Genomic DNA, 15,335 nt, shown 5'->3' with positions numbered 1-15,335 from the left:
GGAAAAAAAAATTTCCCGAATCTAAGCCGCACCTGAAATTTGAGACTCGAAATTCAAGGGGGAGAAAAGTTTTAGGCCGCACCTCCAAATCGAAACAATGTTGGTCCATTGTAATATGAGACACAATTTAGGTCGAATGAATGACGATACAGCTACAGTAGTTTGGTTCGAGTCGTAAGCTTAGCAGTTAAGCTTTACCAGGTAGCCATTGCTATGCGTCAGGCGCTCCGTCCATATTTATACTGGTACCCTTCCCTTTTCACGTGCTTCGTGTGGTTTAAATTGATTACTTATTTTGCTTTGATCTGATAAGTGCCGTTTTCTTTGTTATAGGTGTTAACGTCACTCTAAGCTAAAAATGCCTTATTGTACTGTCGGGCAGTTTGTTGCATTCTGACGATGAGTGTTTACGACCAGTCGCCGCTCGCGGCATGGCTTGCTCTTGTGCGCGCTACCGCCGCTTACAATAAAAAAAGGAGAGGAATTCTCTCATTAGCGAAACAATGGCAAGAGACTGCTACTTGTTGTTACTTACACTACTGCTTTCTTTGATAAAGAACAAAAAGAACCAAATAATAGACTGCGTATGATAGAAAATGTTGTGAACGAGAATTTAGCCAAAATTATTCTCCGTTTGAAAATCTTTGCAGACGCCTCTTTAGTACATTACATTCTGCACAGAAATTAGTCATCTTAGATTCAAAAATCTAGTCAGTTGCCGTGCTTCATTTCTGACTGTATCACTATTCCGCATGAGAATAATATGAATATAAATATGACATGATATGATATGTACATTCTTTCGCGTTTGCTGTTGTCTCACTCTAGTTTCGCTGTGTATTAGGCAGACAGGATTTAAATGAAATAGCAGCAAACACGAAAGAATACATGGCATAATGCTTACATTCGTATTATTCTTATGGTGAAGAGAATACTGCATGTGATTCACGATTCATAAAAGTTCCCATTAGCAACCATCTCTTGTCACAGGTAGGAAAAAATTCAGAATGTAGAGTTGGCCATATTGACATACATCCCAAACAGTCTTGCCAGCCGGATTTTCGTAGTAGATTTTTAGTGATGACTTCAACTGCAGAGTGTGTTGTTGTCTTCAGTCCGTAGGCTGGTTTGATGCCGCTCTCCACGCTTTTCTATCCAGTGCAATGCAGAGTAGCAACACTTATAAAATAAGAATGAAAATAACTTAGAAATTAAACGCTGAAATTTAAAACAAAATTTTATTAGGTTTGTAATACATCTTATACGATATGTTTAAACTATGTCATGATTCTGAATCACTATCACTCGATTCTTTGTTGCTCATTTCTTCATACAGAGCATCGTCCTCCGTACCATCTAGTGCATTGGATATCGAACACTTTTTAAATGCTTGTTGCACAGTCTGATTTGGAACACACTTCCATGCATCACAAATCCACTGGCACACTTGCGACAAACTTGCGCGTTTTACACGTCCTGTTGGTGTCAGTTGTCTGTCGCTTTTCGAAAGCCAGTCTGTGTACATGCGTTTAATCTTGTCCTTAAATGGTTTATTCAAACAGACGTCAAGTGGTTGCAGAATTGACGTCGTCCCGCCAGGAATTACTGCCAAGTCCGTTTTGCTTTCCTCTAATTTTCGTGTAACTGCAGGTGTTGTATGGCCAGCGTACGCATCTAATACCAACAGACTGCGTAACCCAAGCATTGTGCCAGGACGACGATTCCACACACACCTAACCCATTCCAACACCATGTCCTCCGAAAACCACCCAGTTTCGTTTGCTCGTACAATTACAGTTTTTGGAAACACTTCCGATTTTGGTAAAGTCTTTCGCTTGAAAACTATGAATGGGGTAATTTATGTCCATCTGCTGTGCAAGCAAGCATAACAGACATCCGCTGTTTTTCACCCCCTGATGTAAGAACACTTATGTCTTTCTTTCCTTTGGCGTCAACCGTATAATTTGACGGCATGTCAAAATATACGGGAGTTTGGTCAGCATTTCCTATCTGACCAAGGAGGTATTGCTTTTCTGTGCACCGCCTAATTATGAAGCGCTGAAATTCCACAAGTTTTTGTTCATAATTTTTCGGCGGCTTCTGAGCAACTGAAGTTCGCCTCCGAAGTGAAAAACCCCAGCACTTCATAAACAGATTAATCCAGTTGCGACTAGCCTTAAAATTTTCGATTTTTTGCTCTCTAGCAATTTCATGTGCCTTAATTTTTAAAATTTCGGCATTCACAGGCAGGAATTTCTGACGCTGTTCCTTAACAAATTCATTTAAAATCACTTCTAGTGCATGATATTGGCCACACTTTGGCCCACTAAATGCTTTCCTGCTACTTAAACATTCAAATAATTTGTCTCTCTGTAGTCGCCATCGCCTGACGTTGCTCTCATCAATCCTGTATCGCAGACCTGCAGCACGATTAGAACTTTGTTCCGCAAAAGAAATAACTTCCCCCTTGAATTTGGCACAATAATGAAAGCGCTTCATTATGGTTCACTAACACCAACAAGCACTTCACAAAATTCCACGAAACAATAGGTGCACTACGTGAAATCTTAATGAGCCCCAGCGTATCAACTCGTGCTACAATCCTAAAGTCTTGTGCATTGTTGGTATTTTTGTGTTAAGAAATTTATTTTCGTTGCTACGAGTATTTTGAAAGGCCGCTACATTCGAAGATGAACAATACGAAATTTCTATTTACTTCGTTGGATAATGTCTGTAAATGCAGTGGTCGAAACTTGGGGTGGAGACAAAAGCTCGTCTTCTACTTTTTTTTTTCTTTTTTTTTTTATTTACTTACTGACGCAGAGGTTTCGGCGCCAGTATTTATCTTTGTGCCTACAAAGCATGTCTGTGTAGCGCTACATATATTCGACAGCAGAACTTAGTTGTGGCGGCACCTACCAACATTTTTCAGAACTTCCACTTACTTTGCACTCGATTCTAAGCCGCAGGCGGTTTTTTGGATTACAAAAACCGGAAAAAAAGTGCGGCTTAGATTCGAGTAAATACGGTACTTCCTGTTGACCTGACAGCAAGCGAGACCTTTGCTTTAGAATTTCTTGCTCACATGGAATTGGACAATGAATCGCTGTAGAAAATTTTGTGGACAGACGAAGCCCACTTCCAGCTGACAGGATATGTCAATACACAAAATTGTCGAACATGGGCAATGGAAAATCGACACCCATGTCAACCAGTGCCACTTCATCCTGAAAGAGGTCACTCTGTGGTGCAGATTTACGGCACCATTTATCATAGGGCCATATTTTTTCCAAGAGACGGGTGCTTCCAGTCCTGTTGCCTGTACCGTCACTGATAAGCGCTATGAGTGCCTTTTACCCAACCACATCATTCCAGCTCTCCAACAGCGTGGATGGGATCATTTTTATGCAAGATGGCACACCTCCGCACATTGCAAATCCAGTTAAGCAGCTGTTGAAGCACCATTTCCGAAATTCTAGAATTATCAGCTGTCCTGATCACCTGATCTTAATCCGTGTGACTTCTGGCTGTGGGGCTATCAGAAAGATGTTGTGTTCAGTGTTCCAACTGCAAACTTAACTGCACTTAAGGCACACGTTGCGCAAAATATTCTGAACGTGACCCTGGAAACATTTTGATCATTTGTGGAACATGCTGTTTCTCAATTTCAACTTGTTGCAGAAAATTGTGGATAGCATATTGAACATGTTTTGCGGCAGTCACACGGAAATTAATAATCCAATCTGATTTTGATTGATGCTTTTTATGCTGCTTTTGGTCTCACGACAATTAAAAACCATTGTGATTAATGCTTTTTATGCAGTTTTTTGCTTCGGTACACTTACAAACCGATGCGAGTGATGCTTTTTATGCGGTTTTTGGCCTCAGCACAATTAAAAATCTATTTTTCCCATCTAATGTGATATGACCTTGCCATGGTAGATGGGCTTACGTAACTAACAGTATCACAACTGTACAACCACACACACTGAGTAGTGCAGTTTGTTTAACATTAAACATACACCATAGGCGTTGTTGTATGATTCATTTGTCATTTGTGGTCTACCACTATTAAATTATGATGCTTAGAGTTCCATCTATTGCTACATTTTGTAACTATTTATTTTTCTTCCACCGTACATTTTCACCCCTTCTCCAATAATATTCCATTGCAATTTGACATCATTTTGACCAATGGTATTATTTCTACAGTGGTTCGAAAGCTTAACTTCAGTTATAAACACCGTGTATGTTTCATTATGAAATTTTTAAAAATTAAATGGCCTTATTCTGGCATGAGATTTTTCGAAGCACTCCAAAACACAAAAGGACAGTCACATTACCTACAGCATCATCTCGTACCTTATGTCAGTACCTTTCGACAGTTTTTCCGTGAACGACAAACACTGTCATCACAACTTATGCATTAGCTTCCATGTTTTTGCACTATTATGGACAAAGTAATGCATACCTATACAACTGCTGATGGAAGAATGAAATGGCGAATGCCCTTAGCATATTGGTGATCCACAAAATACTGCCACAGTTCACAAGATACTGGGGGGCATCAAACAAAAATATCAAATAAAGAACTCTTGCTAGGTCCTAGCAATGATCAGTGCAATTACAACCAGCCAAACAACTAATTTTGCAACCTATGAATATAATACAAGCATTCAAGTGGTTACTAAATAAGATGGAAGTTAAGTGGAATGGCCAAATAGTGTCAATCATATGTGATGTAGGTGGCAGGCTGTGGTTCACTGCCAGAATATTAGGAAAATTCAATCCGACTACAACGAAAACTGCATACAGAACACTAGTGTAACCTATTGTAGAATATTGTTCAAGTATGTGGGACCCATAGCAAACAGGACTAACAGGGCATATCAAATGGATACAAAGTAGGACAACATGGTCAAAGGTTGGTTTGACCCAAAGTAGTGTGTGTGTGGGGAGGGGGGGGGGGCTTAAAGAACCAAACTGGTGGACACTTGAAGATAGACACACAGTACCCCATAAAACCCTACTTAAAAAGTTGCTAGAACCAACTTTAAGTTATAAACATAGGAAGACACAATATTATAGCCCCCTACACATCACTCCCATAGGGATTAAGAAGGAAAGATTGACTACGGTGCAAACAACGGCTTCAAAGCAATTATTCTTCCCTCACTCCATACATGAATGGATTGAGAAAAAAGTCTAATAACTGGTACAAGGGAGCATACCCCAATGCTATGCTCTATTCCATGGTTCGCTGAGCTGATGTGTGACGTATGTTATTCGTATTTAAAAGCCAAAACATGGAGAATTATTAATTATGTCCAATAGCCCCAATGTTTTAACAACTCTTAATATGTTATGTTAATAATTTATCAATGGAATTCAGGGAACAAATACAAGTCTATGACCCTTTAACACCAATTTATTTGCATTTGCATTTATTTTATGTGAATTGTAATTTTATTTCACCTTTTCTTACCTGTATACGGTGATTGTTTGTGTCTGCCACTATTATATCCTCTTCTGTGCCTAAACAAAAGCCATGAGGAGAGTTGAACTGCCCCTTTCCAGGTCCCAGCTGTCCATACTTCAGTCTGATGTGCATGGCAGGCAGTTTTCCCGGAGTTGCACGAGGATGGTGAAAATTATTCGGGGGTGGCGGTGGTGGAGGAGCTGTGCCCGTTCCAACCAGCAAAGGCATGTTATGAATTGGGTCATTAACTATTTCATCTGTATATTGTAGGAAATACACAATCAATGCAAACTATAAATTAATATATTGTGAATCAATAAAATTAGGAGAAAACATTAGGGTTGTTACATTACCAGGTTGAGATAAAATAGGAGATGGCGATCCTGAAAGTGACTGGTAAGGTCCACCATTTACTGACGCAATAGTAGTGTTTATTTCTAGACTTGGCGAAGCTCCACGTCCCAAAACCAAAGAAGAACTAACTGGAGGACCTGTGTTAAGGGATCCATTTGTCAGATCTAAAAAAAAAATAAAAAAATAAAAAAAATAGTTGAAGTGCAATCTTTACACAAAAACACACACACACACACACACACACACACACACACACACACAAACTGTTAATGGCCAAGTATATTGTTAAAAGCCACTCTCAGTGAAACCCAATTTTCAAAACAATAATTATCTTCAACAGCTTCTAAATGGGATACATTATAGGTTAAATTTATTAAATAGTCAACTACTTGCAATTAGTTTAATGTTTAGGAACTGGTGACTTTTAGGAGATGTAGTCTTGCCATATAAGGCACTTCAAAGCAGACTTCTGTGCCACTGGAGAAGTTCATTAGTATGTGCACTTACAACACTTCAGAGTACTGAAAAGTAAATACAGCACAGAGCAGAGACCAATTCAAATGTTATTAAATAACAACAAAAGAGGAATAATCAAGCAATTTCCCCCACATAAGGTGACTTCGTTCTCTTTATGTTTCATCTCCAATAACGTTGTGGAGAGGGAGAGGATTCAATTTTTACACACAGTGTCACAATGCCTGCAAGTGCAGTTTATTTAACCACAAAACTGATGGCCATTGTGGCTCAACTACTTAAAGAGTGCATTCTATGAACGGCTCCCCACCATTCCTCAAGATGTTTCTTCCCTTTACTCTCCTTTCCTAACTACACATAAGTCGTCCTAGCCATCCTCTGAAGTCAAGTGTGAAATAGTTACTTTTCATGTAACATTCTTTTCCCAAATCTCAAGGTTACTTTTGCAGCACTTTGATTAAAATAACTTAGTGAATGTCAGTTTTGTAGGAACGAGCAAAACTGCAATTTAAAGAGAGGCGTCATGAATCGATGCATCAATTTACAATGGAGAGTGCAGGGTGGGAAGGAAGCTCCACCTCCCTCTTGCAGGGCAGCAGCCTATACCCACATTCTCCAAAAGCAGAACTGACACAAGGATCACCGATCTCTTGTGATGTCGCAAGGGTCATACTATAAATCCGTTTTGGACAAGGATTAGTTGCTAATGGACTTCAAAATAAGAAAACAACGAACAACGCACAGCACAAAGCGTTTGGGAACAGTAACCACGTAACTGCTTGTTGATGTTGGCAGCATATTGTTAATGACATAGTTCAGGCCCAAATTCTTGCTGTGTTTGACACAACCACCTACCTGGCCACATTAAAGTGTATGCATTATAACAACTTTTGAACTCAAGTAAATTAACAAACAAACATACACATTTCTTTGTTATAAAATGCTAGGTCACACAGCTGAGTACTAAGTTGCATTAGCATCATGTATCTTAAATAAATCATTAAACCATTCTCAACTGTCACGGCACCAGATCACCACGTGCACTGATACATTATCGCATTCGTGCACTTTTTTTATTTTGCAAACAAGTTCTTACACACATTATCTTTCCAAATTGGGCTTCGCTAGATGGTGTACAATACCAGTAACTGAAAACTTATTTATAAGCAGAAAATAAAGAATTTCAAACTATCTCTGATAAAATATTTTGTCTGGATAGAATTCGCATTGAAATAGTGCCTATTAGGTAATTTCATGTTTTCACATTTTTATGGCAGAATTTGCACCTATTTCAAATTTTCTCACAAAATGCAAAATTTTCCAGTCCCTATCCATTTGTAATGAGAACAATAATGACAGTATCTCAGGTCAGATGGAATGCAGTGCTAGTTTTTTTCACTATTTGCAAGTAACTCAGCCCAGTATGTATATATGTTAGTTATGTGCTGCTTAACAGTAACAGCAACCAAGATACACTTTTGCTCATTTTGTTATTTGATAAGCAATTTCCACACAAAAAAATAGGATTTTATTTAAATTAGTTCATTATAGTTTTTCTCTACGTCCAATGCTTTTGGCTACATTCATGTAGACTTTTGCCAATTATCATTTTTCCTGCTAATAACCTTGTTTCAATACTTCAAACAATTTATGTAACATGAAGGGACTTGGTACTTCATTCCCTACTTTGTTAGGATTAAAAAGCTCCCTCTTCTAACTCTAAACCACAACATGGCACAATCCCTAGAATTACACTTTGGTTGGCAGTGTCATGAAAATCTATGTTCTGTTTTGCTTGTAGTGAACAAATAAGACCCGCAGCACGAGCAAATGGTACACTGCATTCCAACAGCTGAACTAAAAAATGTCAAGGTAGCCTTGATGACAGCTTCCACTCTCCAGGCATACGTTCAATGGCGTGCTGGAAGGTTCTTGTGGAATGGCAGTCTATTCTTCACAGAGTGCTGCACTGAGGAGAGGTATCGATGCCTGTCGGTGAAACCTGGCACGAAGTTGGCATTCCAAAACATCCCAAAGGCGTTGTATAGGATTCAAGTCAGGACTCTCTGCAGGCCAGTCCATTCCAGGGATGTTATTGTCGTGTAATCACTTCACCATAAGCCGTGTGTTACGAACAGGTGCTCGCTCATGTTGAAAGATGCAATCGCCCCATCCCTGAATTGCTCTTCAACAGTGGGAAGCAAGAAGATGCTTAAAACATTAATGTAGGTCTGTGCTGAGATAGTGCCACACAAAACAATCAAGGGATGCAAGCCCCCTCCAAAGAAAACACAACCACACCGTAACATCACTATCTCCAAATTTTACTGATGACACTACACACGCTGGCAGATGACATTCACCGCGCATTTGCCATACCCACACCCTGCCATTGGATCGCCACATTGTGTACCGTGATTTGCCACCCCCACACAAGGTTTTCCCACTGTTCAATTGTCCAATGTTTAGCTCCTTACACCAAGCAAGGCATCGTTTGGCATTTACCGGCGTGATGTTTGGCTTGTGAGCAGCCGCTCAACCATGAAATCCAAGTTTCCTCACCTCCCACCAGACTGTCACAGTACTTGCTGTGGATCCTGATGCAGTTTGGAATTGCTGCGTGATGGTCTGGATAGATGTCTGCCTATTACACATTACAATCATCTTCAACGGTCGGCAGTCCCTGTCGGTCAACAGATGAGGTGGGCCTGTACGCTTTTGTGCTGTACATGTATCTTCACATTTCCACTTCACTATCACACCAGAAACAGTGGACCTAGGGATGTTTAGAAGTGTGAGAATCTCGCATACAAATGTATGACACAAATGACACCCCCACATTCGAAGTCCATGAGTTCTGTGGAGTGCCCCATTCTGCTCTCTAGCAATGTCTAATGACTACTGAGGTCACTGATATGGAGTACCTGGCAGTAGGTGGCAGCACAATGCACCTAATATGAAAAATGTATGTTTTTGGGGGTGCCTGGATACTCTTGATCACATAGTGTATATGATTTGAAGGTCAGTGTATAGACATCAATTTCCTAAATCAGTACCATGCACCTATCACTTATCTTGATTCTTGCTAAGTGCAACCTTTTTTTTTTTTCCCAGATTAATATAAAACTTAATGTTGATTGACACAATGTAAGTAATTATTTCTTAACAATGATACATTTTTAATTTTCATAATAAACTAAAAATTCGGGAATGTGTTATTGTTAAGTGAAAAAGATGTATTCTGTTCATTATCTCTAGAAATAAGATAGTCTTAGTTCAATTTGAAGTTCCGCATTTTTGTATCAAATTTTAATTTATAAAGAATTTCTGTATTTTAGTGTGATCAGTAATTAACATTCTTGTTACAGAATTATGGTTCATTGTTTGTTACATAACATTTTACTTTGATAAATACAGCACTCAAAAGTGAAAGAACATTGTTGTACCTAGCAAGAACCAAACCAAAAACTTCGCGATTACAAGGCTAGAACACTATGGCTGTAGATACAGGTGGATCCACTGATAAGCTCAGTTTTTTATTTTAACACACACACACACACACACACACACACACACACACACACACACACACTCTTCAGAGCACCTAAAAATCTTTGAACTCAATTAGTTGGGCATTTTTAAGAAGCATCTTATACTGCTTTAAGAAATTTCTGTCTGGGCAGTGACCTACAAATCCAATTAGAACAAAGAAAATAAACATGGAGGGCCAATCCATATGGTTTCCTTGTTACTCTTGAACAGACAAAATCCTGACCTGGAATACTAGTCAACTAAATAACCGAAAGACTTGATTTGTTTTAGGGCACAAAAGCAAGGTCATATGCGTCCACGTCACACCCTTAGAATACCAATACAGAAAAGGAGTTAAAACGACTATACGTTAAGCCCAATCAATGCAAGGAAATACAGGTAAATGCAATGACTTCCTCTTGGGTAAAGGTCCACAAGGTATACTGCAAAGGCAACAGAGCTTCCAAACTATAATTAAATGACCTTCACCATATTGCTACGATACATAAAAAGTAAAACGCGGTCGACAGCCCACTCGTTGTTCGTTAAAACAGCCGATAACTCAGACAGCAAACATACATTAAAACGTAAGTAGTTAAAAAAGGGCATTTGTTCAGGAAACTGCAAGCCATATAACGTTTATGACAATAAGCACAAAGTGGAGGGGGATCACCACGTAACAAATGGCAATGGCTAAAACAACAGAGCCCAATCCACAACCGAGCTAAAATGATCTCCTCGCAGCAAGAGGGCCAAGATGAGACCGGTCAAGCCCCTGGGAGATGTTTAATTCACCAGAACTTGTTCCCATGAAAGGAAGATCAGTGGTAACACCAAAGCGACATCACCTCCTAACAGATGGCAACACAGAGATCACCAGAAGTAAGGAAAGAACAAAAGAGCCAAGGTAGGAGGACAGCAGCTTGGCAGCAGCGTCAGCAGCCTCGTTTCCTGTCAGACCAACTCGACCAGCAACTCACAAACATCACAGTGGCTCCCTCAAGAGTGAGTAAGTGGAAGCTTCCTGGACCCATTGCAATAAGTGAGGGACTGTGTACAGCACACAAAGACCCTGAAGGGCACAGAGAGAATTGGAGTGGATGTATTGCGTGGCCTGATGACAAAGAGCTCTGCTGTAAATACTGAGCAGTGTTCTGGATGCTGATATCAAAAAATCATCTTTGGCACTGAAGAAGGCACACCCGACACCATGGTCAGTCTGAGAGCCATCAGTGTTCATAGATGTACTATCGCTAAGTCCACACGAAGATCGAGAACTTACAGTGATAGATCAATTCTTAAGCTGTTTCCTTAGGAAGCAAATGAAGTCCAAGATGAACATGGACCACTGCACAAAACCAAGGTGATGAAGGGTTCACACCCATAGGGAAAGTGGGAGGCAGCGTGAGGTTAAGCTGCTGGAGCAATAGCCAAAAGCGAACTGCAGGAGATAACAGAGAAGAGGGACGTGCCCAATACTGGCAATAAAAGGAGTCATTGAAGGAGGAGGCATACGAAGGGTTGCAGGGCATGCAGACAAACGGATGTATATCTGCTGAGTAGAACATCACGCTGCTATGACAGTGGTAGTTCAGCAGCTTCTCCACAGAGAATTTGAACTGAGATACTATATAAAGGTACCTGTCATCTAACTAATTCCACGATGATGGATTGTATTTAGAAGGCGTAAGATGGAAGGACGTCCAGATGCATAGACTAAACACCCATAATATCGTTTTGAACCGTCAAGGGATCGGCACACATGGAGGAGGGTGGTCCGTCCACTGCCCAGGAAGTACCACTTAGGACACGTAGAACATTGAGGGAGCAGGTACAGCAGGAGGTCAGGTAAGACACGCAGGAGGACCAAGAAATTTTCCTATCTGGCATGAGCCGCAGGAATTTTGTAGTTTCAGTGAGCAACAGGCGCAAGATGTAAAAACAGTGCAAGAAATACACTGCGCTGCTATAAATTTACTCTAATGGTTTTGTCAGTGGAAAAACAAAAGCCACTGTTGATGCTTCACAAGCAAATGTGATCACGACATAACTGAAGACATGGCTCATATTGACAAGTCTTTGGAGAACTGCAATAGATCGCAAAATCGTCAGCAGCAAGGGAGCTGGAGTTACCCGGCAGCAGACATGCCATAATAAGGTTAATGGCTACAGCAACGAAGACGACGCTCAGGAAGGAGCCCTAAGGCACCCCGTTTTCCTGGATAAAGGTGTCCCACAAAGCACAACCAACATGTACCTTGAAAACTCTGCCTTTTAAAAATGCCTGAAAGAAATGGGGCAGGTGGCCTCGGAAGCCCTATGTGCATAGTGAACAAAGGATACCAGTTCTCCAGCAGGTGTCATAGGGTTTCTCCAAATCAAAAAACACTGCCACAGTCTGGCATTTCCACAGAAAACTGTTCATGACATGGGTTGACAAAGTGACGAGATGGTCAACTGCTGAGCAGCATGCTTGCTCGAAATTCACATTGTGCAGTGGTTAGTAAACTGTGAGACTCGAGCCACAATACCAGCTGGGCATGAAATCACACATTCCATCACCTTACAAAAACATCTGGCAAGAAAAACGGAGAGGTGGCTATACGAAAAGTGTTTGTCCTTACCGGGCTTCGGTATGGGTATGACAGTGGCTACAAGCCAGCATCTGGGAAGCGTGCCATATGCCCAGATGCAACTTTACGTATGAAAGAGAAAGTGCTGCAACATCTGACTGTGAACATCGTCCGGCCTTGGGGCGGAAGACCAGGATGAAGTGAGAGCATGCTCTAGCTCCCTCAGAGTAAAAGCAGAATTGTAGCTTTCACGATTCATAAAGGAGAAGTCTATCACCCGAACCACCTCCCCTTGTTTCTGATGGAGGAAGCTCGAGTGATAGTGGGTAGAGCTCAAAATCTCCACAAAATAGCAGCCTAAGGCATTGGAGATAGCAATGGGGTTCCACGGTATATCATCTGCAATGGTCAGACCGGATATTGGGGAATGAACCTTGGTCCCAGAGAGCCACTGGAGGTTGGTCCACATGATGGAGAGGGAATGGAACTGTTAGAATAACTAGTAAATGAAATCCAGTGAGCTTTCTTGCTATCCTGAAGAATGTGATGACACTGCACAAGCAACTGTTTGTAATAAATACAGCTCCCCATTGTAGGATGGCAGTTAAAAACATGGAGAGCACATCTCTGCACACAAATTGCATTGCGGCATGCCCTAGTCTACATAAGGGTCCAGGACACTTGCACGATAAAGATGAAATGCGAGGAATGGAACGTTCTGATGCAGTAAGAATAAAGTTTGTAAGGTATTCTACTTGGTCATCACAACTGGGGAAATTTTGTTCAACAACGATCACCATGGAGGAGTACAGCCTCCAGTTGGCCTTAGAAAGCTGCCAGATGGGTTACATGAAGATGGGGTAGGTCAGCAAAAGGACAGCACACAGGAAATGGTCGCACGAGTACGTGTCTGAGAGAACGAACCACTCAAGATGACAGCAAGCTGGGCAGTGCGCAATGAGAAGTCCAAACAGGAACAGACATGTGTTGAGTCTGAAAGCAACGTAGGTGCTCCAGTGTTAAACAGATGAGGTTGAGTTGATTGAGGTCAGCAAAGAGGGCAAAGACAAAATTTCAAGCGAGGAAGGAAAATGCAGACTGCAGTGGCTCATAGCCAGGTATTCAGTGAGATGGTTTGACTATGAACATCATGGTGGATGAGCAGCACAACGCCCCCTTGAGATGGAATGCCATTCTCGCAGGGGAGGGGGGGGGGGGTCAAAGCAGACTGGAAAGGAATGCGAGAAGTCAAAGCGGTTGCAAGGACACAATTTTGTTTCCTGGAGGAAGAAAACAAGCGGACACTGTGATTCCAAGAGTAATCGTAATTCCTCCTTGTAGGATTTAAAGCTGTGATGTTCCACTTGAGGGGAGACATGACAGGGCAAGGAGAGGAGGAAAAAAAAATAAGTTGCCACCTCAGCGGCTGCTGAGTGCTAACCTTCGAACACTCACATCTAAGGAGTCATCGACATTCTCCCTGGGTCAGCCTTCAGGTTCCATGGCAGAAAAACAGTTGGCGGTGCACAATGGTGAAACGGAGGTTGGTTGGCTTGGGTATCACACGGCGACTCCACTGAAGAGGACATCCAAGTCTGCAAAGGAGAAGACCATTTGTCTTTGTTCAATTTTTTAGAGCCTTTGTGACTGGCAGGTGAAGAATCAGATGCTTGTTGGCTGGAGGGACGTAAGGAGGCTTCATGGGATTGTTCCTTTTGTCTTTTTGGCCTACCGATTGTGAAGTGGGGGATTTCGCCACCGGGGGTGAAGATTTGGTGGCTTGGTGCACAGCTGGAAGAGAAGGAGATGGGGATGCTACCATGAAACTTAGCTATTTCATAACTGCAGTGCTGAATTTGAGGTTTCAAGTCTGTGTGGCCATGTCGTTCGTGGAGAGAGGCATAGCAAGAACAGTACTGTAAGTGCCAATTGGTAAAACACAGGTCTTTCGACTAGCCAACAACTTGAGAGCGATATGATTACGAACCTTTTTCCTTCACATGGATCTCCTGAGTGGTCCGCTCAGAGATACACAGAACATTCTCGGGATGAGGCAGCATGCTGTCCATAACAACTGATACAGCTAGGAGGAGGAGGCAGGCAATCGCCCTCATTAGCATCCCTACCACAATTAACATATTGCGGTACTTTTACACGATATTTGAGTGCGGTTGTAACGTTGACACTGATAGCAACACTTCGAGTTGGGAATGTACAGTTGGACTGTGATGACTTCATAGCCTGCTTTGATCTTCGATGGAAGCACTATTCGATCAAAAGTGAGAAACAGTGTGTGCATCGGGATTAAGGTATTTTCATTACCAAATGTACTGCAGTGACTCCCTGATCAGGGAGGAAAGTTTGGATTTCTCCATCACTCAATACCAGCAAGCAGCCAAGAGTAAATAATAACACGTGAGGAATTCAGCATTCAATGGGTCTCGACAAGAAAAGGATTGCCGTGGAGGACAGAAGCTGTAAGCACTTGTTGGGCTTGAAAATCACCATTGGTTTCCAAAACAAAAGTCCCATTCGTAGACGGGAGTAAGATTTCACTGTGCCAGCAACTGCATCTACACCGTTCTGAATAATAAAGAGATTAACTGTAGCAAAGAACTGACCTACTTCAGTACATAATACCATGAGGAACCAAGGTGTGACCGGCAAGAGTCGGTGAATTTTTAACCTCATTCTGTTCACATTTAATAGACAGAGACTGAGATGGAGGTGTGTGGCTTACTAGGGAGAGGGGGGGAGGAGAGGGGGGAGGAGAGGGGGGGGGGAGAGAGAGAGAGAGAGAGAGAGAGAGAGAGAGAGAGAGAGAGAGAGAAGTAGAGGATTGCCAGTGCCTCTGATGACACGCTTCTTCCAACTGAGCCCCCCCTCAGAATGGGACTCACCCGCTTAAGGTGACTGTTCACACC

General features: G+C 41.7%; 1 protein-coding gene across 1 annotated transcript in view; it reads right to left on the bottom strand.

The window, feature by feature from the left end:
* LOC126198716 (B-box type zinc finger protein ncl-1-like) overlaps positions 1–15,335 on the bottom strand; it is a 154,814-nt gene that overhangs the window by 31,146 nt on the left and 108,333 nt on the right. Inside the window, exons 11-12 of the mRNA XM_049935235.1 lie at positions 5,833–5,997; positions 5,486–5,736 (exon numbers count right to left, since the gene is read on the bottom strand). Coding sequence (XP_049791192.1) covers positions 5,486–5,736; positions 5,833–5,997 — 416 coding nt within the window. The remainder of the gene's footprint in view (positions 1–5,485; positions 5,737–5,832; positions 5,998–15,335) is intronic.

The sequence above is a fragment of the Schistocerca nitens genome, chromosome 8 (genome assembly GCF_023898315.1).
Source record: "Schistocerca nitens isolate TAMUIC-IGC-003100 chromosome 8, iqSchNite1.1, whole genome shotgun sequence".
Classification (NCBI taxonomy): domain Eukaryota; kingdom Metazoa; phylum Arthropoda; class Insecta; order Orthoptera; family Acrididae; genus Schistocerca; species Schistocerca nitens.
The sequence above is the reverse complement of the archived record's forward strand: the minus strand, read 5'-3'. Positions and strand labels throughout refer to the sequence as shown.